Source organism: Entelurus aequoreus, linkage group LG22 (assembly GCF_033978785.1).
Source record: "Entelurus aequoreus isolate RoL-2023_Sb linkage group LG22, RoL_Eaeq_v1.1, whole genome shotgun sequence".
Classification (NCBI taxonomy): domain Eukaryota; kingdom Metazoa; phylum Chordata; class Actinopteri; order Syngnathiformes; family Syngnathidae; genus Entelurus; species Entelurus aequoreus.
This window is the reverse complement of record NC_084752.1, coordinates 5,508,720-5,536,062: the sequence shown is the minus strand read 5'-3', so window position 1 is coordinate 5,536,062 and position 27,343 is coordinate 5,508,720. Positions and strand designations below refer to the sequence as shown.

At 39.3% G+C, this 27,343-nt stretch overlaps 1 protein-coding gene across 1 annotated transcript in view; it reads right to left on the bottom strand.

Moving 5' to 3' along the window:
• Positions 1 to 26,967, bottom strand: part of smarca5 (SWI/SNF related, matrix associated, actin dependent regulator of chromatin, subfamily a, member 5) — a 28,835-nt gene extending 1,868 nt beyond the window's left edge. Inside the window, exons 1-23 of the mRNA XM_062033013.1 lie at positions 26,706 to 26,967; positions 21,626 to 21,748; positions 21,369 to 21,535; positions 21,132 to 21,232; positions 20,951 to 21,051; positions 20,689 to 20,868; positions 19,052 to 19,207; positions 18,834 to 18,965; positions 18,695 to 18,763; positions 18,507 to 18,616; positions 18,198 to 18,424; positions 15,785 to 15,906; positions 15,550 to 15,702; positions 15,342 to 15,474; positions 9,651 to 9,799; positions 9,445 to 9,567; positions 9,265 to 9,372; positions 6,877 to 6,990; positions 6,674 to 6,796; positions 6,449 to 6,581; positions 6,253 to 6,371; positions 3,124 to 3,336; positions 2,926 to 3,036 (exon numbers count right to left, since the gene is read on the bottom strand). Coding sequence (XP_061888997.1) covers positions 2,926 to 3,036; positions 3,124 to 3,336; positions 6,253 to 6,371; positions 6,449 to 6,581; positions 6,674 to 6,796; positions 6,877 to 6,990; positions 9,265 to 9,372; positions 9,445 to 9,567; positions 9,651 to 9,799; positions 15,342 to 15,474; positions 15,550 to 15,702; positions 15,785 to 15,906; positions 18,198 to 18,424; positions 18,507 to 18,616; positions 18,695 to 18,763; positions 18,834 to 18,965; positions 19,052 to 19,207; positions 20,689 to 20,868; positions 20,951 to 21,051; positions 21,132 to 21,232; positions 21,369 to 21,535; positions 21,626 to 21,748; positions 26,706 to 26,780 — 3,042 coding nt within the window. The 5' untranslated portion in view covers positions 26,781 to 26,967. The remainder of the gene's footprint in view (positions 1 to 2,925; positions 3,037 to 3,123; positions 3,337 to 6,252; positions 6,372 to 6,448; positions 6,582 to 6,673; positions 6,797 to 6,876; positions 6,991 to 9,264; positions 9,373 to 9,444; positions 9,568 to 9,650; positions 9,800 to 15,341; positions 15,475 to 15,549; positions 15,703 to 15,784; positions 15,907 to 18,197; positions 18,425 to 18,506; positions 18,617 to 18,694; positions 18,764 to 18,833; positions 18,966 to 19,051; positions 19,208 to 20,688; positions 20,869 to 20,950; positions 21,052 to 21,131; positions 21,233 to 21,368; positions 21,536 to 21,625; positions 21,749 to 26,705) is intronic.
• Positions 26,968 to 27,343: the final 376 nt, after the last annotated feature.

The window sequence follows — 27,343 nt, the reverse complement described above, 5'->3', positions numbered from 1 at the left end:
ATAAGGTACTAGGGGTGTAACGGTACGTGTACCGTATTTGTATTAAACCGTTTCGGTACGGAAGTTTCGGTTCGGTTCAATTCGGAGGTGTACCGAACGAGTCTCCACACGGACATATTAAGTAGCGTACCGCACGTTGTGTAAACAATGCATACAGAGGCACAACACACGGCATGCTAGCAACGAATGGGCTAGGACAACATGTAAAAAGCCAGAGCTGGAAGACCCTCCTGCCTCGTTAAGATCTCCCGTTTGGGAACACTTTGGCTGCGCGATACAACAATGGAGGACGGAGGTTTGCCGACATTGTTCAGCAGCTGCTTCTGACAACACCTCAAACATGCTAACCCATTTGAAGCGTCACCACCGCATTCAAGCAGCCTCTCCTCGGCGAGTCAGGCAGGGCTAAAGCAATAACAAATGTTTTTATAGCAGCAGATTTAAGACCATATTGCATTAAGAACTAGATTTTGAGCCACTTCTATGGTGGAAGAAACTTGAAACTGTTTCATGTTGCACTTTTTATATGTAGAAGAAAAGTTTTGTCATTTCATTTAATGTGAGCAACAACTTGAGGCAGTTTAATGTTGATTAACTTGGACCCCGACTTAAACAAGTTGAAAAACTTATTGGGGTGTTACCATTTAGTGGTCAATTGTACGGAATATGTACTGTACTGTGCAATCTACTAATAAAAGTCTCAATCAATCAATCAAAAAAAGCACTTTATATGTAGAAAGGTTTTGTTAAGAAACCATTCTGAGCCTTATCTTATTTAGTTTTTATTTTGAATATGTTGACCACATTAACCCCGGCAATGGACCCTGTGTGTATATGTATGTTATGCCATTGTTTACAAATTTGGTAAATAAATAACCAAAACATGTATATTTCGTTGTTTTCTTACTGTACCGAAAATGAACCGAACCGTGACCTCTTAACCGAGGTACGTACTGAACCGAAATGTTTGTGTACCGTTACACCCCTATAAGGTACACTTTATTTGTAATTATTACATTTGTCTGAATAATTTCATGACATACTATTTTATACTGCTTTAATACAGTGATTATTATGTAACTGTTTAATTGCATATATGGTGGAAGGATCTGTGTGGTAATAAGGTTTGGACACAATGTATTATGGGTAATGGCAGTCAGGTACGGTGGAATCGAGCCACGCAGTTTTTTGACCTTACTCTTACTTTTTCTAACTCTTTCTTACTGTAACAAAGTTGCTTTATTTTGCCATTCATTTGTTCCCACATCGTTATTGTTTGACGTTTTTGAAGGATTAAGTTGACAAGTAAACGATACAAAACGAAGAGGAGCGTCTGGAGTTTTGTTTGCTGTTGCCGCAGCAAGCGGAGCAGGAGGAAGTAGAGGAGCGTCAAGCCAAGGCTTCATTAGGAAGCAACAATACCAATGCTATGGCGTCACATTAGTACCAAAAATCCAAGCGCGTAAAAACTATTATCGCGCGCTGATTCTCCACTTTGTGCGCGCGCGCTGTGCCTTTGTGCGCGCGCGCTGTCTCGGTCTGTGCGCTGTCATGTTTCATTTTGGTACTTTGGGGGCGGGCATGCTTAGACCGCCCCTTCTTTCTGATTGGCTTTGAATAAAAATGAAAAAAAAAAAAAAAAATACAACTTCAAGTAGGTTGTAAAAAAAGGCAGATGAAGTGAAACTATAGCAATGCTTTTCTTTACACTCTCTCATGCACACAGATACTCATGTTATGAGAAGTATATTGTTTCAAAAATATTCACATTAATTGTTGATATTTTAAACATCTTTCAGATTACATTGCTCGAATTCAGAAACCACTTTACTACACAAATATTAGGCCCAATGTGCAGGATTATTCTATTAGTATTAGTTATTTTTATGTTTTATATCTTAGCTTATTTTTATGTTTTATCATATCTTAGCTTATTTTTATGTTTTATCATATCTTAGCCTATTTTTATATGGTCTTATTATATTTATATTTCAGTTTTTATTGTATTTTATTTTATTTTATAGTTTTTCATATTGTAGTTTATTTTTATGTTTGATTATATTTTATCTTATTTCATATTATTTTTGGACTTTTACCTGATGTGTATTTTAATTATTTTTAATCCATTTATTTGATCATCTAGTGTTTCCTCAAAGAACCCTCTGGATCTCCACGTCCAGAGGGTTCCTGTGATTGGCTATTGTCATTGTGTTGTTATTATTATTGTTGTTGTTGTTTGTTTATTTTTATGTACATGTTTGACTGTCTTCATGGGGTGTGGGTGTTATTTCTCATTTTGTTTTTAACTATGTAAAGCACTTTGAGCATCATTTTAAATGTATGAAAAGTGCTTTATAAATAAAAATGTATTATTATTATTATTAGTAATAGTACCCTTACAATCACTCCAAACCAGTTCAATAATGTAAATAACTGTGTCCCTCAACTTACCTCTTTTTCAGCCGACATTTTTTGATCCACTTCTTCCTCCGTAAATCTTGATACATATTGAAGATGACCCGCCCTGCTATACTTCTGATTGGCTCATATTAAAAATGATTAGAGCCAATCAGAAAGAAGGGGCCGTCTAAGCATGCCCGCCCCCAAAGTACCAAAATGAAACATGACAGCGCACAGACCGAGACGGCGCGTGCGCAGAAAGGCACCGCGCGCACGCAAAAAGGCGCCGCGCGCGCGCACAAAGGCACCACGCGCGCGCAAAAGGGTGTCGCGCGTGCGCACGAAGTGAAAAATCAGCGCGCGATAACAGTTTTTATGCGCTCGGATTTTTGGTACTAATGTGACGCCATACAATGCATCCTTCATTATTTGCGTCTATCTCTGTGCGTCAGCTTGATGTGTGCATTGGGAGGATCTAGTAAAAGACATCAATTGGGAGGATCGCTTGCATGCTTTTCTACTTACCGAGCCCGTCTTTGGACCTCTCTTCTTCTTCTCTGCCTTCTCTCTCTCCTCAAGCTCCATGTTCTCTCTCTCGATGAGCGTGATCAGCGTGTTGCAGCGCCTCTGGAGCTCCTACACAAACAGCGTGCCAAACATTCATGAATCTCCATATCAATATGATTGGCTAAACAGGCCAAAGTAGAACTTAGGAAAATTCACCATGGCCGTCCTGGACTTGAGGAACCAGTCGAAGCGGAACTGTGGCGAGTTGCGAATGCACTGGCGCAGCTCGTCGTACACGCTTTCCTTGTCGAAACCCAGCTTGTGCAGCATGCAGATTAGGAAGCGGTCCTCCTCCTCTGTGTAGTTCTTCCCTTTGTTGGTTCCGTAGGAGATGCGCAGCTGGTGGAACGGGGCCTTGTAGCGACCAATCTGCACAAAACATTTTTATATGCAACGTGTCCACTCACATTTCAGCAAGCATTTTTATGGCAGTAGATCTTTTCAGGGCACAATACTATAAAACAACTTGTACATGCCTTAGAGTAGTCAGTGTACAGCTTGTATTGCAGTAGAGCAGGCCTGGGCAATGATTTTGACTCGGGGGCCACATTTAGAGAAAAAAATGTGTCTGGGGGCCGGTATATCTATTTTTAGGAACACTAATACAAAACCTCACAATAATGTCTGATTGAATGCTAAAAACGTTATGACAGACCGCCTTAAAAAACGTAATGGAATTTTATTTTTTTCTATGAAGGATAAAACACTGAATATTGACAAAATATGAATGTCACACCCCCGTTCGATCGACATATTTTACAATCAAGTGAAACGCAACAAAAATGCAACAAAGTGAAATATGAATGCGAAGGGTACAAAATAAACCCACCTACAATCTGATATATCTGATATATCACTAAGCTTTAGAACTTTGTGGAAACGCTTCCCACCCACACTGCTTGGTGCCTCGTCTGAGCTGCTGTGACGTAGATTACCATAGTAACTAATTAGATGACCATAGTAACTAATTAGATTACCATAGTAACTGGTATATCATCCATAAGCGCAGATTCCAACCATTGAAATACTTTGTATAGTTCAAGACTTGCGGTCATTAGAAAACATCACTGCACATCATAATGGCAGCTAGTTTCCATCTTAAAGATCTAAAAAAAATTTGGGGAAATGTCAGGCGGGCCAGATTGAAAAGCTTAACGGGCCGCATGTGGCCCCCGGGCCTTAATTTGCCCAGGTCTGCAGTAGAGCATTAGGGTTGCACGATATATACAATATAAATGATATGAATTTGGCCAGAGATAAAGTTTTTAATACCGTCGTTATCGCAGTAGATAATACATTTTGCTGACACATTTTATGCGACGTCCTGCAATTGGGGTCCTCGGCGCAATGTGGCATTCTCGCTAACGTCCCTCTACAGTGGTCAGTCATCCATATCCCAATGGCGGCAAATAAAGTAATGTTCTTACAAGTAGCATCCCCAGATGACGAGGAATAGCTAAACATGCTAGACGACTCGCTGTCGGATGATATGTTAACCGCAAGCCAGAGCTCTAGAATGTAGACAAATAATATAGACAGTAATGATACCAAGTATAATATGAGTATATGGTTGATACTACTAGAGTCAATCAATCAATGTTTATTTATATAGCCCTAAATCACAAGTGTCTCAAAGGGCTGCACAAGCCACGACATCCGCGGTACAGAGCCCACATAAGGGCAAGGAAAAACTCACAACCCCAATGGGACGTCGATGTGAATGACTATGAGAAACCTTGGAGAGGACCGCATATGTGGGTAACCCCCCCCCCCTCTAGGGGAGACCGGATGCAATGGACGTCAAGTGGGTCTGACATAATATTGTGAAAGGCCAGTCCATAGTAGATCTAACATAATAGTGAGAGTCCACTCCATAGTGGGGCCAGCAGGAGACCATCTCGAGCGGAGACAGGTCAGCAGCACAGAAATGTCCCCAACCGATCGATGCACAGAGTGGTTACATTGATTTTTTTAAATTAAATATCTTCTGTCTTTTTTGTTTACAAACTCAGGAAATGAGTCCCTAGACGCAGGACTGTAAGGCTAAAACCCAAATGGTTTAGATCAGGGTCAATAGTAGGAAATAATAAAAATATGTATTAAATATTGTAACACCACCATCCTGTGTTTTTGTCTGATTATAATTGTGATCAAAATGTCATTATTCCATGATCTTGAAAATTTGAAATATCAGTATTGGTATGACCAGAAGTGTATGCAGAACATGTTTCAACAGAAGGAAACCAGATATTAACAGTAAAAAAACAAGTAATCGTTTTGACAAAATATTGTGAGGATTACTTGTTAATAGACAAATTTGTGTTTTTTTTAGACCGTAATATTGTTCAATTAAAGGCACATTATGGGTGTCTAGCTTGTGTCTTATTGTGTGCTTATTATTCTCATAGTCATTCACATCGACGTCCCACTGGGGTGAGTTTTCCTTGCCCGTATGTGGGCTCTGTACCGAGGATGTCGTTGTGGCTTGTACAGCCCTTTGAGACACTTGTGATTTAGGGCTATATAAATAAACATTGATTGATTGATTGATTGAAAGGGTAGAAATGTAGTTTGTCTCTTTTATCCGATTATTAATCGATTAATCGAAGTAACAATCGACAGATTAATCGATTATGAAATTAGTTGTTAGTTGCAGCCCTACTAATATATGACATAGGCTCATAACATGCAACTTAAGATATTAAAAGCATTATTTTGATGATTATGGCTTACGGTTTATGAAAACCTCAGAAAATGTTGGGTTTTCAAAAACTGCAAGCCATAATCATCAAGTTAAAGTCCCAATGATTGCCACACACACACTAGGTGTGGTGAAATGTGTCCTCTGCATTTGACCCATCCCCTTGTTCACCCCCTGGGAGGTGAGAGCAGCAGCAGTGGCCGTGCCCGGGAATCATTTTTGGTGATTTAACCCCCAATTCCAACTCTTGATGCTGAGTGCCAAGCAGGGAGGTAATGGCTCCCATTTTTATAGTCTTTGGTATGACTCGGCCGGGGTTTGAACTCACGGCCTACCGATCTGAGCGCGAACACTCTAACCACTAGGCCACTGAGCAGGTTGATCAAAATCATAACAAAGGCTTGACATATCTCACTTTGCATGTAATGAGCTTTTATCATATAGTAGTTTCACATTTGAAGTTGAAGTGCTGACATGAATGAACTTTTTTTTGGCGTGTCATCTGTTACCTGTAGATAGTATACGTTTGTGAGATATTGTACAATTCATCAGGGGGATGGACGGGCTTCCACTTGTGAACCTACCTTAGAGTCCAAAGCCTTTTTGATGCTGATCCTTCTCTGGATTCTTGCCTCTCCTCGCTCTATCTGAGCCATGATCTTCTCAATGTCCTGGAGCTCGTTGCAGCGCTCCCAGAACACAGCTGAGGAACACGCACAGTAATTAACAGATCACAGAAACGGTTGCTTTACGAGTCAAGGGTCAGGGGTGGAGCATTACCAGAATACTCCATTACTTCCTCTGGAGTTTTGCCTTCCACCTCCCTGGCGATGTTCTCAATGTCATCTCGTCCCCACTTCTCGTTTGCTTTGATGAACTGGTTGAAGTCGCGTTTGTTCCAAATGGTAAATCCCTGCGATGGAGGATGAGGGGTAAAAAAAAAAAAAAGTCAAGACACAATAAGGTGGTGTTGGTGTGTGGCTAAACAGGGTAAGAGCAGGATACCTGCTGCAGGAGGTTCTCCTTCTCCTCCAGCTCCTCCTCACTCAGAGCTTCTGCTTCATCGATCTTGGCCTGCTCCTCCTTCTGGACCTGGGCTGAGTTGGGCATTTCAGGATTGCGGGGCACCTGAACAGACACGCCACGCCGACTTTAACAAAACACTTCCCAATTCAAGAGGACGTCCCCAGACGGCAGGGACACATTACCTTGTAGCCGATGGTCTTTCTATAGAAGAGGATTTCTTTCTCAAGGAGCTCAAAGAGACGCGGCGGGAAGAACTGGAAGTCTTGGACGTTTGGCTGCTTGGGTGGACGAGGAGCCTGGAGGGTGTAAACCAATCAAGGTTAAACACAATAAAGGTAGTTTACTACAAGGTAGTCTGGTGATCTGTACACTGCAAAAAGTCAGTGTTCAAAAACAAGAAAAAAAATACAAAAATTAGGGGTATTTTATTTGAACTAAGGAAAATTATCTGCCAATAGAACAAAAAATTTGGCTTGTCAAGGCTTTCCAAAACAAGTTAAATCAGCTAACCTCAATGAACCCAAAAATACCTTAAAATAAGTATATTCTCACAAATAAGTGCACTTTTCTTGGTAGAAAAAAAAGAGACCTTTTTGCTCAATATGTTGAAAAATATTCTTAAATTAAGTACATGCTAATGCCATTATCTTGACATAATGATATGCGCTCGGCAGGGATGATGTTTGATAAGAAATGATCGAGTTCGAGCCTATTATCGAATCCTCTTATCGAACCGATTCCTTATCGATTCCAGATAGGTTGTTGTATGTGGAAAAAAACACACAATATTTGGTTTAACAAAAGCTCACTTTTAGTATATAAGAAAAAAATAAAATCTAATAAATAAATAAATATTGACTGTTACCCTTCTAAAAAAATAAAATAAAATAAATATTGACTGTTGTTACCCAAAGTATATTAAGTGGGATTTTTCCAGAAAAACAAATATATACAGTAACACGAAAACAAGCTGTCTCTGTGATCACTATAGGTGTATAAATAATAATATAGTGTTACATAATATCAGTCCCTTGGGCACAAAACTGAAAATAATACAGCTCTCCAAAAAGTGCACTTCTGCTGCTATTTGACATATTTGTTTGTTATGATGCTTTGACATTTTTGCACTTTATTTCTTTATTGAAAGAAAATTCTAGGAAGAGAAAAGTTGTTTGCAAATGTGGTTACAATGCTAAAAAATTAAAAGTTAAAGCTAAAAAAAGAAATACACTTTATTGAGTTAACATTATTTCTTTATAGGGGGAAAGATGTGATGCTATGAGCTTGGGAAAACAACAACTACACTACCCAGCATGCAATGGGAGTGACGAGCATGCGCGGTAGCCCCGAAAAGTGTTGTGCACGTCGCCACCCGGCAGCTAAGAATGAGGTTATGAGCACGCTGTGAAAGTAAACGTCAAGAACTCAGCCAACACGCCTCGTCTGCATTATTTATAATTAGACAGACAACACATATACAGTGTGATTCTGTTTACAAGGAAAGAAAAACAAAAGTTCAAAAAGGGAGATGTGTTGTATATATATGTATGTGCTGCCGTTGCTTTAAGAAGGTTGCGACAGCTGCCGTAAAGGAGGTGCGTTGCTAGCCTGGTTGCTATGTTTCCGGTTGGTCGTAAAAGTGTTGGTCATGTGTTTGTACCCTGCTCAAATCTCTCAGTAAAGTTATTCATTGGATTATACCTTTTGTTTTGAACTTCATTACACCTTGGAGCGCTTTTTCAGGTCCATTGTTTTCCTGCTTTCGCTATCTGCGCCTAATGACTGAGCTACGTGACGTCATTTCTTCTGATGTCCCACGGAGCATTTCTGGTCGGGACGGGATTCGAATAAAGAACCAACTCTTTTTCTTTACTATAGTGGTCTCGATAACGGGTACCGGTTCTCAAAAAGGGATTCGAGTCCGAGGACTCGGTTCTTTTCTTATCGAACAACCGGGAAAACCGGTTTCGAGTATCATCCCTAGCGCTCGGCATCATCATTTTTTTTTTAATGCTTGAAGAAAGAAATCATTACTTTAAAAAAGTAGTTTTATACTTGTGAGTGTTGATGACACAGCTTTGCAACAGTTGATATTCTAGTTTCGAGCATGTTTTACTCAATATAGCTCATCAAATCTCAGCAACAAGCTGTAATATCTTACTGAGATCATTTAGTGAAGTGAAGTGAATTGTATTTATATAGCGCTTTTCTCTAGTGACTCAAAGCGCTTTACATTGTGAAACTCAATATCTAAGTTACATTTTTAAACCAGTGTGGGTGACACTGGGAGCAGGTGGGTAAAGTGTCTTGCCCAAGGACACAACGGCAGTGACTAGGTTGGCAGAAGCGGGGATCGAACCCGGAAGCCTCAAGTTGCTGGCACGGCCACTCTACCAACCGAGCTATACCGCCCCATTTAGGACCAAACACTTAAAACAAGTAAAACACTCTAACATAAAATCTGCTTAGTGAGAGGAATTATCTTATCAGACAGAAAATAAGAAAATATCACCCTTATTTGAGATATCTAATCTTAATTAGATTTTAGTTTTTGCAGTGTAGGCTCCTACCTTGGGGGCTTTGGGCTCACTGACTCGGAGGGCTTCCCTGAAGTAGGCGTCCACAGCGTAGTTGGCCTTCCTTTCTCTCTTGGGGGGTTCAATCCAGTTGGTAATGACCTGGAGGGAGGAAGAGGAGCAGCAAATTAAGGTGAATTCTTCATATTCTAAGAATGAACCGTCCTATTTTACCTTCTTCTTCTCTCTGTAGTCTTCTCCCTCGAAGGTGTACACGCTGCTGTTCTCCGTGTCCATAGTGAAGTTCCTCAGAGAGCTCTCGCCCAGGGAAGACAGCTTCTCCTTCATCTCCATCGTCTGGTGGGCAGTGAGCAGGCAGCGCCATTAAAAGTGGCGCCTTGTTTGTTCACGGAGTCATTGTGCGGCACGTGCAGACTCACCTTCCTCTCTCCCCTCTCCAGGATGGCGTCGATGTCGTCGTCCGTGATCTCGCTCTCCTTGGAGGCAAACACGTGCGTGGCGCCGTGACGGATGATGGACAGCATCTCGTCTTTGCCCAGCTTGTTGGCGCTCGGATCCACAAGTCGGCCTGTTGAGATTTATACTACTTGAATGTGTGCTTCATCTGGAATAAAGCTTGTAGTGCCCGACAGTAGGCCTGGGCCGATAATCAATAAGTCAATTCACGAAAAAGGATAAATTAAAAAGTAGAAAATTCCCACGGAAATTTTAATGGGCCTTCTATCTGTGTCCTGGACCTCTGCTGGACCATGCTAGAAAGTAGGGGTGTGAGGAAAAAATCGATTCAAATTCGAATCGCGATTCTCACGTTGTGCGATTCAGAATCTATTTTCATTTTTTTAAAAATCAATGTATTTTTTAATTTTTATTTATTTAATTAATCAATCCAACAAACCAATACACAGCAATACCATAACAATGCAATCCAATTCCAAAACCAAACCCGACCCAATATATGCAATAAACAGAGCAATTGAGAGGAGACACAAACACGACACAGAGCAAACCAAAAGTAGTGAAACAAAAATGAATATTATCAACAAAAGTATCAATATTAGTTACAATTTCAACATAACAGTGATTAAAAATCCCTCATTGACATTATCATTAGACATTTATAAATTTTTTTAAAAAAGAACAATAGTGTCACAGTGGCTTACACTTGCATCGCAACTCATAAGCTTGACAACACACTGTGTCCAATATTTTCACAAAGATAAAATAAGTCATATTTTTGGTTCATTTAATAGTTAAAACACATTTACATTATTGCAATCAGTTGATAAAACATTGTCCTTTACAATTATAAAAGCTTTTTACAAAAATCTACTACTCTGCTTGCATGTCAGCAGACTGGGGTAGATCCTGCTGAAATCCTATGTATTGAATGAATAGAGAATCCTTTTGAATTGGGAAAATATAATTTTTGAATAGAGTATTGCGTTGAATCGAGAAAAAAAAATCGATTTTGAATCTAATCGTGACCCCAAGAATCGATATTGAATCGAATCGTTGGACACCCAAAGATTCGCAGCCCTACTAGAAAGCCAACTTTAGCATGCTATCAGTTAGCATGTGTCACATACCAAGTTATATGACTGTAAGGTGTATGGCTGTCTAATTAGAGAAAAAAAACTAAAGTTCGCTAAAAATTCAGCATGTTAATGTTAGCATGCTAGCAGTTAACAAGTGTCACATACCAAGTTATATGACTCTGGGTTAAATGGTAGCAAAATTAGCTCAAAAAGCTAGCACTTTAATGATAGCATGCTAACATAAACATAATAACAGTTAGCATGTTACACATACCAAGTTATATCACTTTAAGTTGTATGGCTGCGGAATTGGAGAAAAATTTTTAAAATTTGCAAAACAAGTTAGCACTTTAATTTTAGTGTGCTAGCATGCTAAAGTTAACACGCTGACAGTTAACAAGGGTCACATTCCAAGTTATATGACTCTAAGGTGTATGGCTGCGGAATTAGAGACAAAAGTGTAACATTAGCTGGAAAAGCTGCCTTACTAGCATGCTAACGTTAAGAAGCTAGCACATGACTGGGTAAGAAGAAATACCAAGTTAAAAAGTTAAAGTTAAAGTACCAATGATTGTCACACACACTAGGTGTGGTGAAATTTTTCCTCTGCATTTTACCCATCTCCTTGTTCACCCCCCGGGGAGGTGAGGGGAGCAGTGAGCAGCAGCAGTGGCCCCCAATTCCAACCTTGATGCTGAGTGCCAAGCAGGGAGGTAATGGGTCCCATTTTTATAATCTTTGGTATGACTCGGCCGGGGATTGAACTCACAATCTACCGATCTCAGGGCGGACACTAACCACAAGGCCACTGAGCAGGTATTGAATGCAGTATATGTTTGTGTAGACATATAAAGTATCAAAAAACCTAGCATAAAAGGTTAGCATGCTAATATGAAAGACGCTAGCAAAAAAAAGGTTGTCCGCTTACATCCAAACATTGGACGTAAAAACTTTACAGCCAGGGTTAAAGTGTGTGAACAAAATGAGACGTTAAGCACTAAGCTACGTGAAAGTATGGGTTTGAGCTACAAGAGGAGGTAATCGTGTCTTTGGACATACCCCTTTTGTTAAAAGGGTATGTACCCATTAAATTGGCCCATTTTTTAAAAATTATTCGTGAATAGCGTCACCGTGGTAACACTCAATTTTCCCAACTTAAAGTAACCCCGTCGGTGAGAACGAGACCTTTCCAACGGTATAACATATGTGGGGGTTTGTTGGCCGGTTCGTCTCGTATTAATCGTAAGAGAAACGTGCGGAACTATAATAATAAAAGTTGAAGTATGAGCAATAATACAATATGGGCTGCTTGCATTGCAGCAGGCCCATAATTAACTGCATCTCTCACGGAACTATAAAACCGTATTTTTCGGAGTATAAGTCGCAGCGGCCGAAAATGCATAATAAAGAAGGAAAAAAACATATATAAGTCGCACTGGAGTATAAGTCGCATTTTTGGGGGGAATTTATTTGATAAGAGCCAACACCAAGAATAGACATTTGAAAGGCAATTTGAAATAAATACAGAATAGTGAACAACAGGCTGAATAAGTGTACGTTATATGAGGCATAAATAACCAACTGAGAACGTGCCTGGTATGTTAACGTAACATATTATGGTAAGAGTCATTCAAATAACTATAACATATAGAACATGCTATACGTTTACCAAACAATCTGTCACTCCTAATCGCTAAATCCCATGAAATCTTATACGTCTAGTCTCTTACGTGAATGAGCTAAATAATATTATTTGATATTTTACGGTAATGTGTTAATAATTTCACACATAAGTCGCTCCTGAGTATAAGTCGCACCCCCGGCCAAACTATGAAAAAAACTGCGACTTATAGTCCGAAAAATACGGTAATACACATTTAAGAACACACGTGATTGTGGACATGTGATGACTTTTGCTACAGTATAGCCTGTCTAAATGCTACATTTCATTTTCGCTGGTGTTTTACAACAAGACAGTAGCTGACATTTTGTTCATTATTTCTACTGTTTATATTTTGACATTGAATAGTTGAATCATTTTCAATCAATTAATCAATGTTTATTTACACTACCGTTCAAAAGTTTGGGGTCACCCAAACAATTTTGTGGAATAGCCTTCATTTCTAAGAACAACAATAGACTGTCGAGTTTCAGATGAAAGTTCTCTTTTTCTGGCCATTTTGAGCGTTTAATTGACCCAACAAATGTGATGCTCCAGAAACTCAATCTGCTCAAAGGAAGGTCAGTTTTGTAGCTTCTGTAACGAGCTAAACTGTTTTCAGATGTGTGAACATGATTGCACAAGGGTTTTCTAATCATCAATTAGCCTTCTGAGCCAATGAGCAAACACATTGTACCATTAGAACACTGGAGTGATAGTTGCTGGAAATGGGCCTCTATACACCTATGTAGATATTGCACCAAAAAGCAGACATTTGCAGCTAGAATAGTCATTTACCACATTAGCAATGTATAGAGTGTATTTCTTTAAAGTTAAGACTAGTTTAAAGTTATCTTCATTGAAAAGTACAGTGCTTTTCCTTCAAAAATAAGGACATTTCCATGTGACCCCAAACTTTTGAACGGTAGTGTATACAGCCCTAAATCACAAGTGTCACAAGGGCTGCACAAGCCACAACGACATCTGCGGTACAGAGCCCATTTTGAATCAAACAACAGGATCGCACAATTAAGTCAAGTCACTTATTTGGTGCTGACCACAGAATTGTGGTCTAGTAGGACCACAGAACCGTACGTGTGTGACAGTCCATTACATCGTCGACTTAAAAAGTGCCTGCCTGCAAATGTATTTATCTAAATTTGATACATTTTGTATTATTTGCACAGCTATGTTATTTATTTTATGTAGAAATAATATTTTTCTATTTTATTTATACATTCTTTGTTTTTCTATTTTATTTATGTTATGTAATTCTGTGCTATTTAAACAGTTTCTTTTCTGTGCTGTTAATAACCATCTTGCCTAACTGGGATAATGAAAGTGCCACTGACTGTTTACAGTACAGTTGTCATTCACTTCAATTTCAGTGAATTTCGCTCAAAATCTTTACCGTATTTTTCGGACTATAAGTCGCAGTTTTTTTTAGTTTGGCCGGGGTGCGACTTTCAAATTTCTATTCATGGTGTTGGGTTTTATCAAATAAATTTCTCCAAAAAATGCGACTTATACTCCAGTGCGACTTATATGTTTTTTCCTTCTTTATTATGCATTTTCAGCCAGTGCGACCTATACTCCGGAGCGACTTATACTCTGAAAAATGCGGTATATCGAATATCGAGTTTAAGTAAAAATATATCGAGATATACTTTTTCGTTCAGATCACCCAGCCCTAACTTAGCCCATTTTATTTTAATGTTTGTTTACTTATTCAGGATAATCAAAAGTTCTTGACCGTCCAATTACAATGGCAAAAAATACGTTTATTGCGTTTGATCTTAATTTGGTAAATAATGCGGACAATAACATTGTTTATCGGCAATAATTGGTAGGACAAAATTTCTTCCAGCAAAATGTGCCACTTAAACATTGCCTGAAAAAGCAGTTTTTATTCCCACCCAGTGCAAATCAAAGATTTCCTTTACACTTTTTGAAAAATTAGGAGTCATTATAGCGTGGCAGGTACAGCGTGATATTGAAACCACCTTAAAATCTCTCACGGAACTATAAAACCGTATTTTTCGGAGTATTAGTCGCACCGGCCGAAAATGCATAATAAAGAAGGAAAAAAACATATATAAGTCGCACTGGAGTATAAGTCGCATTTTTGGGGGGAATTTATTTCATAAAAGCCAACACCAAGAACAGACATTTGAAAGGCAATTTAAAATAAATAAAGAATAGTGAACAACAGGCTGAATAAGTGTACGTTATATGACGCGTAAATAACCAACTGAGAAGGTGCCTGGTATGTTAACGTAACATATTATGGTAAGAGTCATTCAAATAACTATAACATATAGAACATGCTATACGTTTACCAAACAATCTGTCACTCCTAATCGCTAAATCCCATGAAATCTTATACGTCTAGTCTCTTACGTGAATGAGCTAAATAATATTATTTTATATTTTACGCTAATGTGTTAATAAACTTATTCGTTCATATCACCCAGCCCTAACTTAGCCAAATAAATTTTTTTAATGTTTGTTTACTTATTCAGGATAATCAAAAGTTCTTGACCGTCCAATTACAATGGCAAAAAATACTAATTAAAAATATATGTTTATTGCGTTTGATCTTAATTTGGTAAATAATGCTGACAATAACATTGTTTATCTGCAATAATTGGTAGGACAAAATTTCTTCCAGCAAAATGTGCCACTTAAACATTACCTGAAAAAGCAGTTTTTATTCCCACCCAGTGCAAATCAAAGATTTCCTTTACACTTTTTGAAAAATTAGGAGTCATTATAGCGTGGCAGGTACAGCGTGATATTGAAACCACCTTAAAAAAATCCTCCTTGAACCAGGAAGCAGTGTACCAACTCATAAATAGGTGGATAAATAAACCTTAGAGCTGATTCAGATTGTTTGCTCTCAGTATAGTGCTCACCTTGCTGGATGACGATGGAGTCCAAGCGCAGCTTCATCTCGGCCCTCTCCACGATCCTCTCCTCTACGGTGTTCTCCGTGATGAAGCGGAAGACGCGTACCTGCTTCAGCTGACCGATCCTGTGAGCTCGATCCTGTGAGGGGACAACACCAAATACATCAGATGCAGCTCCTGAAGTCCCGTTTGTGAAGCAATTATGAGTACGGACCATAGCCTGAAGGTCGACTTGGGGGTTCCAGTCCGAGTCGTAGAGGATGACGACATCGGCGGTGGCCAGATTGATACCGAGGCCGCCGGCTCTGGTGCTCAGCATGAAGATGAACTTACTGCTATTGGGCTCGTTGTACGCATTGATGGAGATCTGAAACATGTGACAAAAGGTTTTGTGTTATGATCACAACTCAATTTTGTTTTTAACTGTGGACAGTACAATTATTTGGCACCTGTCTCTCCTCGTGTGGTGTCTGACCGTCCAGGCGACAGTAGCCGTAGTTCCTCCACATGCAGTAGTCTTCCAAGATGTCCAGAACCCTGGTCATCTGGCTGAAGATGAGCACGCGGGAGCCTGGAAGAAACAAGTGGCGTAAATCAAAGTATATAAGGATATTCACAAAATGCCAACATTTTATTGTTGAGCAAAATCTTCAATCTACACGGATTTATAAACACTAAGAATGAAACATTTAAGAAAAAATTCCATGACTGGCCAAATAAATGCTTAAAACACTAATTTAGAGAACAGAAAAGAGTGAACGTTCTTAGCATTAAAAACTTTTCATTTCATCATCATTTCTTTTTATTCATTTCATGAAAATGCATATATACAAGCCACGTACAGTTGACACTTTCATTGTTTTTAGTTTCTTATACATTTCCATGATCAGAAAGGAGCAGATGGAAGAATAATATTTTTATATTTATCTGCTCCCTTTTTAACACAAATTATTTTAGATGACTTTATCACTGTTCCCTCCACCAACACCCGAACTCCAACATACTTTTAATTTTCGTTTAAGCATTTTCACAATGACACCATGAATTGATTTACGTGGACCCCGACTTAAACAAGTTGAAAAACTTATTGGGGTGTTACCATTTAGTGGTCAATTGTACGGAATATGTACTGTACTGTGCAATCTACTAATAAAAGTTGCAATCAATCAAAAACATGTTCAATCAAAATAAAAAATCGGTTTGATATAATTCCAGTTGTCTCTTTTGGTAACTCTTTTTAAATTCTAAAATATTCTTGCAACTTTTTAAGTCTTTCTTAAGAGAATTCCATGCATTCACACCAGCAACAGACAAGCACATTTGTTTCCAATTTGTTCGCACTCTTGGATGTTTAAAATCGCCTTCTGTGGTTCTCATCTTCAGACATGAACACAAATAACTTTTGTAAGTCCTTCGGAAGAACTTTATTTCTAGCTTTGAACATCACTAATAGAGTATGCAATTATACAATGTCTTTTAGTTTTAATAGTCCTGCCCTAATGAAGAGTGGATTTGTGTGGTCTCTGTATCCTACTTTAAAAATAATACAAATTACTCTTTTCTGTGAAGGAAATAAAGGCATTATGTTGTTGTGATATGTACTTCCCCATATTTCTGTACAATAATTGAAATAAGGTAGAATAATTGAGCAATATAACATTCTCATTGTGTTATAAGGGAAACTGTATTTAACTTTGTTCAAAATAAATAAGCTTTTAGATACCTTATTTTTCACATGCAATGTATGAGCTTTCCATGTCAACTTGTCATCAAGAAATTTGATTTCAGACACTCTCAATTTTCACATTGTTTATGGATAAACTAACTTCTATGTTTCTTTTATTACTGAATACCATAAATGTTGTCTTTTTAAACTTTAAAATACAGCAGCAGCCAAACTTACGAGTATTTTGAGATATTAGCTGTGCCTTAGCTTCTTGTTATGCTTTAAACTGCAAGCTTAAATTTGAGTTACGAGCATCCCGGCCACTACTTTGCATAGTTAATGTCAGAATGACACTCCTCAAGCCAACCAAAATATCCGGTCTTCCTCTCCAGCAATAGCTTATCACTGGAGATCGACATAGCTTTAGTTATTGTTGCCAATTTTATGCTGGAAAATGCTTAACATAGGCCAGTTGTAGAATATGCTTTCAAAAAATCTGTGATAATGCAAACTTCAAAGCACAATGTGATGAGTGACGACTGTATCAAATAAAGAAAAACATGCTTAATTCAAATATATTTGAGCTAATTCTTGTACTAAAAATGTCACACTTTAACATTAACAAGATAAAGTAACTCCAACTACTGTTATTCCTTAAACATCGGTATTCTCAGGGTGGCGTGGAAGGTGTTTATCCCTAAATCACAAAAAAGCTTGCTGGCACTACTACTACGTAGCTACTTAATGTGCGCATGCTAATGTTTTAGGCTAGCTCTGTAAATCATTTTGTACAGTTTACATCTAAAACTCACGGATTCAGACACTCGGCACCATCTTCAAAGTACGACAGCTTCCGAGTGCCCATCAAAATTTCTGCGGGAATTTTCTAGTTAAGTTATTAATGTTTTATTTTTACGTGTATTTTAAAATATGTTTTATACTATTTTTTTAGATGCCGTTAATTTTAGTTATTCTTCAGTGTGGACGCTTCAAATATTGTTTTTTTTCCTCAATCCTCAGTGCCATGCCTTATTTTGCTATTGTCAATAGTGCTGCGTGTGCGTTTTCTTCTCTTCTTTCTTTTTGGGGTGTAAAGCACTTTGTGTTACCAGTTGCCTGTGTATGAAAAGTGCTACATAAATAAAGTTTGATTGATTGATAAGGTGCACTAATGTAATGTAATGCCACAGACTTACCCTGCTCCTTCATCTTGGGCAACAGCTTCTCCAGCACCACCATCTTGCCGCTGTTGACCGCCAGGTGGAGGTCGGTGGTGTAGGGCGGGCCGGGCTCGGCGCCGTCGAACAGGTAAGGGTGGTTGCAGCACTTCCTCAGCTGCATGAGAACATTGAGCAGACGCATCTTGTCCATCTTGCCGGCTGAGTTCAGGATGTCGATGTCCTTCATGAGGATCTTTGTGTACCTGGCAGGGGCCATGACGATGATCAGCCAACAGGAAAATATGGCTAACAGTGCTACAATGTTGTCCAGTGAAACGTGCTTACCATTCCCGCTGCATTTTACTGAGGCCCACGTACATCTTGATCTCCTTTTTAGGTAGGAGTGTCTTCTCTACATCGGCTTTTATACGCCGGAGCAAGAAAGGGCGTAGCACCTATTCAAACACAAAAAAGGGATGAAAATGAGGCTACGATGTGAGCATTTGTGCTATTGTTGCATATTTCTAACATACGGTGTGAAGACGTTCCACCAGCTTCTGATCACCCAAGCAGTTGTTGGTGTCAAACCAGGAATCAAAGTCCTAAAAAGCAATATTAGCAAACATTGTCAGCATGATTAAATTATCAGACGAGTGGTTTTCCGAAACTCACCTCTGACGAGTTGAAGACGTCGGGGAGCAGGAAGTTGAGCAGAGCCCACAATTCGTGGAGGTTGTTCTGCAGAGGCGTTCCGGTCAGCAGAAGGCGATTTGTGGTCTTGAACTCTCGCACGATCTCGGACAACTGTGTGGAAACATTGGATTTGTGGGGACTTCTTATAAACACAGTGGAATCTCTGCATGGTTTGGTGATTGGGGCTTCTTCTTCACCTTTGACTTTTCGTTCTTAATCCTGTGGGCTTCGTCAATGACCAGGTATCTCCAGTTGAACTTCTTGAACACTGCCTTCTCGATGATTAACATCTCATAAGACGTCACGCACACGTCCCATTCGCCCGGCAGCAGCACGTCTCTGATGAGGGCCGTCTGAAACAAATCATCGTTTGATTGACCTGAGTATTAGGGTCACAATGAAGACAAGAGTATAGTATATTATAAGAATAAACAAGGAACTATGAGAATAAAGTGAGGGGAATTGTAAGAGAATAGGGTCATAATTAGGGAGTCAAGACATAAAAATGTCATGTCATGGATACTTTGACCAAAGCGATCAGTTATTATCACGGAATTGTTGAATGTGCTCAAAAAGTGTGTATACCCACACACTGGAATCCTTTATAAAAAAAATTAATGAAAAGAAAAAATACAGTAAATCCTTGTTTATCGCTGTTAATTGGTTTTGTACCTAAAATTATCCATTCATCCATTTTCTACCGCTTATCCCTTTTGGGGGTTTGCTGGAGCCTATCTCAGTTGCATTCGGGCGGAAGGCGGGGTACACCCTGGACAAGTCGCCACCTCATCACAGGGCCAACACAGATAGACAGACAACATTCACACTCACATTCACAAATTAGGGTCAATTTAGTGTTGCCAATCAACCTATCCACCAAGGTGCATGTCTTTGGAGGTGGGAGGAAGCCGGAGTACCCGGAGGGAACCCACGCAGTCACAGGGAGAACATGCAAACTCCACACAGAAAGGATCGAACCCAGGGCCTTCGTATTGTGAGGAAGACGCACCCAAAATTATTGTCCGCAAAATATTAATAAAAAAAGTTCAGTGTTTACCCTACTTCAAATTGATCGTGGTAGCCTGCCAATGCAAAATAAAAGCAGCAACACCTTAAAAATAAGGGGTTTTACGTAAAAACAAATTTTAAAAATGCACTGTATGAATGGATGTTTATTGCCTAATATTTGCAAACTTTTGACTAATGATGCACCAACAATTAATCTGCCAAAAAAATACTTTTGAAAAACAAAAACGGCACTGCTGAACCAAGATGCTGTTATGACGCAGGCAAGATGCACTGTCTGGGGCGGAGGCAGCATGCCTGCAAGGTGGACGTATTTTAATATACCTAATAATCTTATTTATAATGTGCAATGTGCAAATATTAAGAGGACTGTAACGCTCTTTCAAGGAGACAAAATGCAGTTGGAACAGCAGCGCAAAGCAAGTGCGACGTCAGGCTTGCTGCTGCTCATCGCGGAGAGAGTCTTTAAACACGGGTACAGTCTCCAATAACACCAGAAAAATATTAAAGATGCTGGTGAATTTTAGTAAAGAAAATGTTACTAAAAATGATTGGAGAAGTCTCAAGAAACATTCTCAACAAAGTACAACTGACAAATACAGGAAAACGGTATAAGAAAAGAATATATGGTAACTATAATTAATAATTACAAAATTTGTTTCTGTATGTATTTTAAAATTATAATCCGGTGCGCCTTACAGTGCGGAAAATACGGTACATTGTGGTAATAATGCAACAATGTTGCATACACAAATTACTAACATATCAGCAAGAAATTAAAATATTGTAGAACTGGAACACCTCCTACCCTCTGGTCTCTGTCTCCTATGAGGCAGACAGCGCGTAGAGACGGGACCCATCTCTTGAACTCGTTCATCCAGTTGTAGAGGGTGGACTTGGGCACCAGGACCATGTGCGGCCCGGGGATGTTTCTGTAGTGCTTCATGTAGCCCAGCAAAGAAATGGTTTGGAGAGTCTTTCCCAGACCCTGAGGACATACAAATAGAAAATGTATAAGAGAGCAGATTACAGTAGATGTACAACATTGGACCGTGTGAAGGATGGCCGACCATTTCATCGGCCAGGATGCCATTGATGCCGTTCTCGTATAAAGAGATGAGCCAGTTTAGACCGCGGACCTGATAGTCCCTCATTTTACCCGATTTGACGTCTGTAAAAAAAATTAAATATGTGAGCCTAATGTTGTTGATCATACATATACTGTATGTCTTACTTGTCAGCAGCACTTACATGAGGGCGAATCGTCGAAGCGGGTGCAGACGTTTGTGGTCTTGGTGCTCTCGCTGAGCAGTTCTTCGTCCTCTTCTTGCTCTGTGCGACGATGACGGTTGCTGCAGGACACACAAATGAGAGTAAAGCATCCATGTGACACTCAAGTGTGACTTCAAACATAGCCTGTTCAGTTAGTGTTGGTGCTACAGTGGGAGATAGTTTGACCCTGGCACTGATTATTTCCAATACACTCACTCTCCAGCAGACAACAGGTTCTGTTTCTCGTCTTTCTTGATTCGGGGACGCCCCGGCTTCATCTTCAGCGGGGACGTAGGTGTCTTCTGTGCAGCCGGTTGGATGAAATGAGCAAACAACTCGGTTTGCTTCAACAGATAGTCGAATCTGTTGGTCCGGTCTGTTTGCTACACACACACAAAAATGTACATTCAATTATTCACCTCACAAGTACAAACATACTTGTCGAATACACTACAAAGGAAAGGTGTCCTCACCACTTTCTCTTCATAACCGGGCATAGAAACCTTAGTTTTGGTTGAGGAAGAGGACGACGCATCTTGGCCATCAGGTCCAGCGTCTGAAGAGGATTCCTTGCCAGCATCGGAGTCAGACTTTTCCTTAAAATAAAACAATAATATTCAGGTTTGATTACTTGTACAGAATGTGTGCAGTGCTTTACTTTGAAGGAATGTTTATGGTAAATTATTATGATAACAATGGGATAAAACAAATACATACTTTGATGAAAATTCACACATCTGATGATACAAAAACGAATATAAAAAATTACTAAACCATATAATTATAAATTACTAAAAGTAATATGAAAAACATATTTAATCACATTTTTAATAATTACCATCATATTTGTATGTGCACTATTGGTTATGGTTTGATCATTTCAACATACTTTTAAAATGAGTATGTATTTGTGAACACAATATTTAGCAGAATATGGATTAATAATTTAGTAAAAGATAACAATATGAAAACTTCATATCATGTTATTGCGACCGAAATTATCACGGCTTTGTGGAATACACACACTTGAAATTTTTAACCAGGTTTGATTTGAAATAATCAATAAAACAGATTGACATACATCATACTTTCATTGGCTGAATACATATTAAATAGTGTACTGACTTCTTGGGAGGCATATTCATTTTAGTTGAATGTTTGAATATGTTTATAGTCTTCCGTTTAACTTGTAAAAGTTTTAGAATGTTTTAGAATTATGAATAAAAACGGGTCTTCACTTCCTGTTGTCATTATTCCTGCAAGTATACATGCATCATTCTGTCCTAAGATAGCAGTTTGTAGGTTTTAGTTACACATTTGAGTAGTTTAGTTGTTCAGACTGCAATGTGTGTATACAAGTTAAAATTAGGGTATTAGGTTTCCTTACGGGGAAAGAAGTTAACGTCTCCTGTATTCGTGTTAGCATTTAAGCTAGCGCTAGCATGCTTCACTGGGATATAAGCAGACTCATCGGTCGGTGAATTAATCGAAGTGTTATCAATCACGGTTTTCCGATAAATTCCTCAGGAGTTGTACCGTGGTTTATCGTTATACCGTGAAATAATTTTGTTAAATCAGGGATTTTCCACATTGAGCAAAAAAATTAGAAAATATTATGAACACGTCATGTCACGCTTTTAGCTCTAATATCATTTAGTGATAATTCAACATTACAAAAATACTGAGAATAATGTGTAAAAAAATACCTACTAAACTAAATCTAGACTGGTTGTGCATATTGCGAGCGTGACGTAGACAAAAAGTGATTGATTGATTCTGTTGTGACACTTCCATCACTTAGTAAGCCTCCCCAAATAAAAACAAAAACGGTCGGATTCTTAGGCTATGTCTACACTAAGCCAGATAACCCCTTAAACGAATAATTATTTAGCCGAAGCCCCGTTTCGGCCACACTAAACTATCGTTTAAGGTCCCCCTCCTTGGATAATTTTTTACACAGGTAAGTGTGCCGTGTATTTCTTGAATCTCCGGCTCTTAGTTTTGTATGGACTCATTGATCGTTTACAAACTTAGTTCGGAGAGGAAGTGACGCCAGAAAGACCGCGCCACACCCAGCTTCATAATAAAGCGGTTTCGTAACTCGGAGGTATCCACTGGAAATATGGAGGCGAGTCATCTAGACATGCCCGCGTTTCTCCTTCCGTCTGTACAGACACTTGTGGAAATCACACATGAATACCTTAAAGAGAAAGCGATTGCAGCTATTTGGGATACAACACTTCTCAGACGGCAAGAGAACTTTCCAATGTCCAGGTCAGCTGTAATTCTACTTACCCGTGTACAATTTTGCCCGAGGAGGGGGACCTTAAACGCTGGTTTAGTGTGGATGAAACGGGGCTTAGGCTAAATAATTATTCGTTTAAGGGGTTATCCGGCCTAGTGTAGATAAAGCCTTAGACTGAATTTTTTTTCTCTCCCCCCGCCCCCAGCGTTTACCTGTTTCTCACCTTTTCTGTAAGGGGCGTCGGAAGTTGGCAGAGCTCCACTAACCACGTTAAACCCAGATTCCGATCTAACAAAGGTCTTAACTCATTCTCCTTCTATGCCACATCAACATGGAATGCACTCCCAACAGGTGTAAAAGAAAGTGCATCTCTATCCTCTGTCACGCCAATTTTCTTCCCTTTTCAAAAACCTTCCTATCCCCCATTTACTTCCGGGGTCATTTCCTCAGGGGACTTATGTCAAACACCAGCAGGCTTCGAAACATTTCAAGCGGAGTGTTAGGGCCGCTGCTGGGAACTTCTGTCTTCACTGAGGTACATATGTGCACATAAATGTCATTTTAATTTAGTTCACTTACACAGAGAACTAAAAAAATCTGAATGTAACGAATAAATTTAGTTTTAATAAAGTTTGATAATGTTGATTGATAATGAATTAACTTATTGTACACTGTTATTCATTTCCGCATATGTCCGCGAGTCAAATGTGCAGTCAGGAATATCCTCAAGTTAATTTGTCCGATTAATACTTGTCCGATTAATACAGACGTTTTGTTAACGCTATATTATAAAAAAAAAAAAAAAAAAACAGCGACGGGCAGTCAAAGCCGAAGTACTATCGATCGCTGTCAATGACGTAAGAGGAAATGACATAAGTAAGAGGAAATGACGTAAGAGGAAATGACCCCGGAAGTAAATGGGGGATAGGAAGGTTTTTGTAATGGGAAGAAAATTGGCGTGACACCTCCTTCAAAAGCGCACTAAAAGAACACCTCCAGTCAACTGCAACCCTAAACTAACACCCTCCCCCTTCCACATCCCACCTCCCCGGATTGTAAATAATCAAATGTATATACTTGTTCTTATGCTTCCTGATCTCTCTATGTCCACTACTTGATGTACATATCCTACCAAGTCAGACCTACACTATTTCAATGTCCATTTCTCTGATGATGCAATTGTTGATGACCGAAGTGCTGATATCAACCAAACCTAACCCCCCCCTCCACATCCGGATTGTAAATAATGTAAATAATTAAATGTATATACTCTGATGACTAACTTGTGTGATGACTGCATTATGATGATAGTATATATTTGTACCACAAATTGATTTAAAGGCCTACTGAAATTATTTTTTTTATTTAAACGGGAATAGCAGATCCATTCTGTGTGTCATACTTGATCATTTCGCGATATTGCCATATTTTTGCTGAAAGGATTTAGTAGAAAAAATCGACGATAAAGTTCGCAACTTTTGCTCGCTGATAAAAAAAGCCTTGCCTGTAGCGGAAGTAGCGTGACGTCACAGGAGCTAGTATTCCTCACAATTCCCCGTTGTTTACAATGGAGCGAGAGATTCGGAGCGACAAAGCGACGATTACCCCATTAATTTGAGCGAGGATGAAAGATTCGTAGATGAGGAACGTTACAGTGAAGGACTGGAGAGGCAGTGATGGACGTATCTTTTTTCGCTCTGACCGTAACTTAGGTACAAGCTGGCTCATTGGATTCCACACTCTCTCCTTTTCTATTGTGGATCACAGATTTGTATTTTAAACCACCTCGGATACTATATCCTCTTGAAAATGAGAGACGAGAACGCGAAATGGACATTTAAAGTGACTTTTATCTCCACGACAATACATCTGTGACACACTTAGCAACTGAGCTAACGTGATAGCATCGTTCTCAAATGAAGATAGAAACAAAAGAAATAAATCCCTGACTGGAAGGATAGACAGAAGATCAACAATACTATTAAACCATGTAAATGTAACTACACGGTTAAAAATTCTCAGCCTGGTAAGGCTTAACAATGCTGTTGCTAACGACGCTAAGGCTAATTTGGCAACTTAGCAACCGGACCTCACAGAACTATGATAAAAACATTAGCGCTCCACCTACGCCAGCCAGCCCTCATCTTCCCATCAACAGCCGTGCTCACCTGCGTTCCAGCGATCAACGGCGCGACGAAGGACTTCATCCGTGGGTTTGGCGGCAAGCATCGGCTAGGCGTAGTAAGTAGTCCTTGTTGTGTTGCTGTAAGTATTGTACTTAGCCGCTAATACACCGATCGATCCCACCTACAACGTTCTTCTTTGCAGTCTCCATTGTTCATTAAACAAATTGCAAAAGATTCACCAACACAGATGTCCAGAATACTGTGGAATTTTGTCGAAGAAAACAAGAGGTTTCTCTATCGGGTTCGATGGGGTCCAACCACTTCCGTGGATTTTGTGACGTCACGGGCATAAATCATATCCAAAGGAGTTTTTCAACCGAAAAAAAAAAGTGCAATTTTAAAATGTCACTTTATAAGTTAACCCGGCCGTATTGGCATGTGTTTCAATGTTAAGATTTCATCATTGATATATAAACTATCAGACTGCGTGGTCGGTAGTAGTGGCTTTCAGTAGGCCTTTAAGTGGACCCCGACTTAAACAAGATGAAAAACTTATTGGGGTGTTACCATTTAGTGGTCAATTGTACGGAATATGTACTGTACTGTGCAATCTACTAATAAAAGTCTCAATCAATCAATAAATCAATCAAAAACCTGTCAGCGATTCTGTTCTGTTTGTCTGATCTTTAATGGGCTTGTGCTGAAAATCTTAATTTCCCCCAGGGGATTATTCAAGTATTTCTGATTCTAATTAGTAAGCGTCCCCATATACTTCACAAAAACAGTCGGATTCTTAAAAGTTCAAAGAGAAACAAGAAATGAGTCATACGCATGCGCAGCTTTTGCATCCCCGCTTGACTTACTCGCTGTCTCTCTGAAAACAAAAGACCTGCTTTCGTGGGTAATATTATGACCCCTCACCTCGTCCCCATAAGCGAGAAACACCAATTGTTGTGTTTTGGTCTAAAAAAGGTAGACACGTTAACTACACATGCGTAATGAACAATGGCGGTGACGCGATTATGAAACCGGCTAGCAAGTTGTGCTGTGATGCTAGCTTGCTAACGAGCAGGCACTAACGTTAAATTAACCAAGTTAGGACATGAGCAAAAGAAAAGGAAGAATAAAAGAGGCATAAAAAGATAGACAAAAGTTAAGAATAAACAATAATAGCCGTCTTACCTCCGCTCCTGGGGCTTCCTCGACTTCCATCTGCTCTTCTTCCCGCGGTTCCACGCAGGATAGAATTTCCGACATTTTTATTTTCTTTTTTTTTTAATAGGAGATTCCTCTTCAAGTTGTCTTAATGTCGTCCACGAGTGTGTCCCCTGGTCGAGTCTTTGGTGTTTTCGACAACTTTCTGCTCCGTGCTGCTGTGCGTTAATGAAAGACACAACACCGGTGGATGCTAGCGGCGTTTTACCCCGCGTTCTCACAGCGTGAGGTCATCGGTGCTATCGCGAGAGCTGCTCGTGCTACCTTCGCTAAAATCGGAAGCTTTGACGCTCTATTTAGAACGTCACATTAATATGCCAAACGTAAAATAAAATTGTACTTTTACGTGATACTAATCGTGACGGCGGATTGGGGGGAAAAAATTCAGATTGAAACCCTTCTGCGTACATTTACTTTTTAAATCCATAACTACGACAGTGGTACACAGATCTGGGGTAGTCTTGTGTTCTTGAACGCAGCACAGAAACGGCATAAACGGCTACAAATAATTTACTGAAGTAAAAGTACAAATTATTATTGTGGTGCTAAGACTTATTGTTTTATCATTGACATGTAATTCATTCTTTTTTCTTGTAATACTGTAA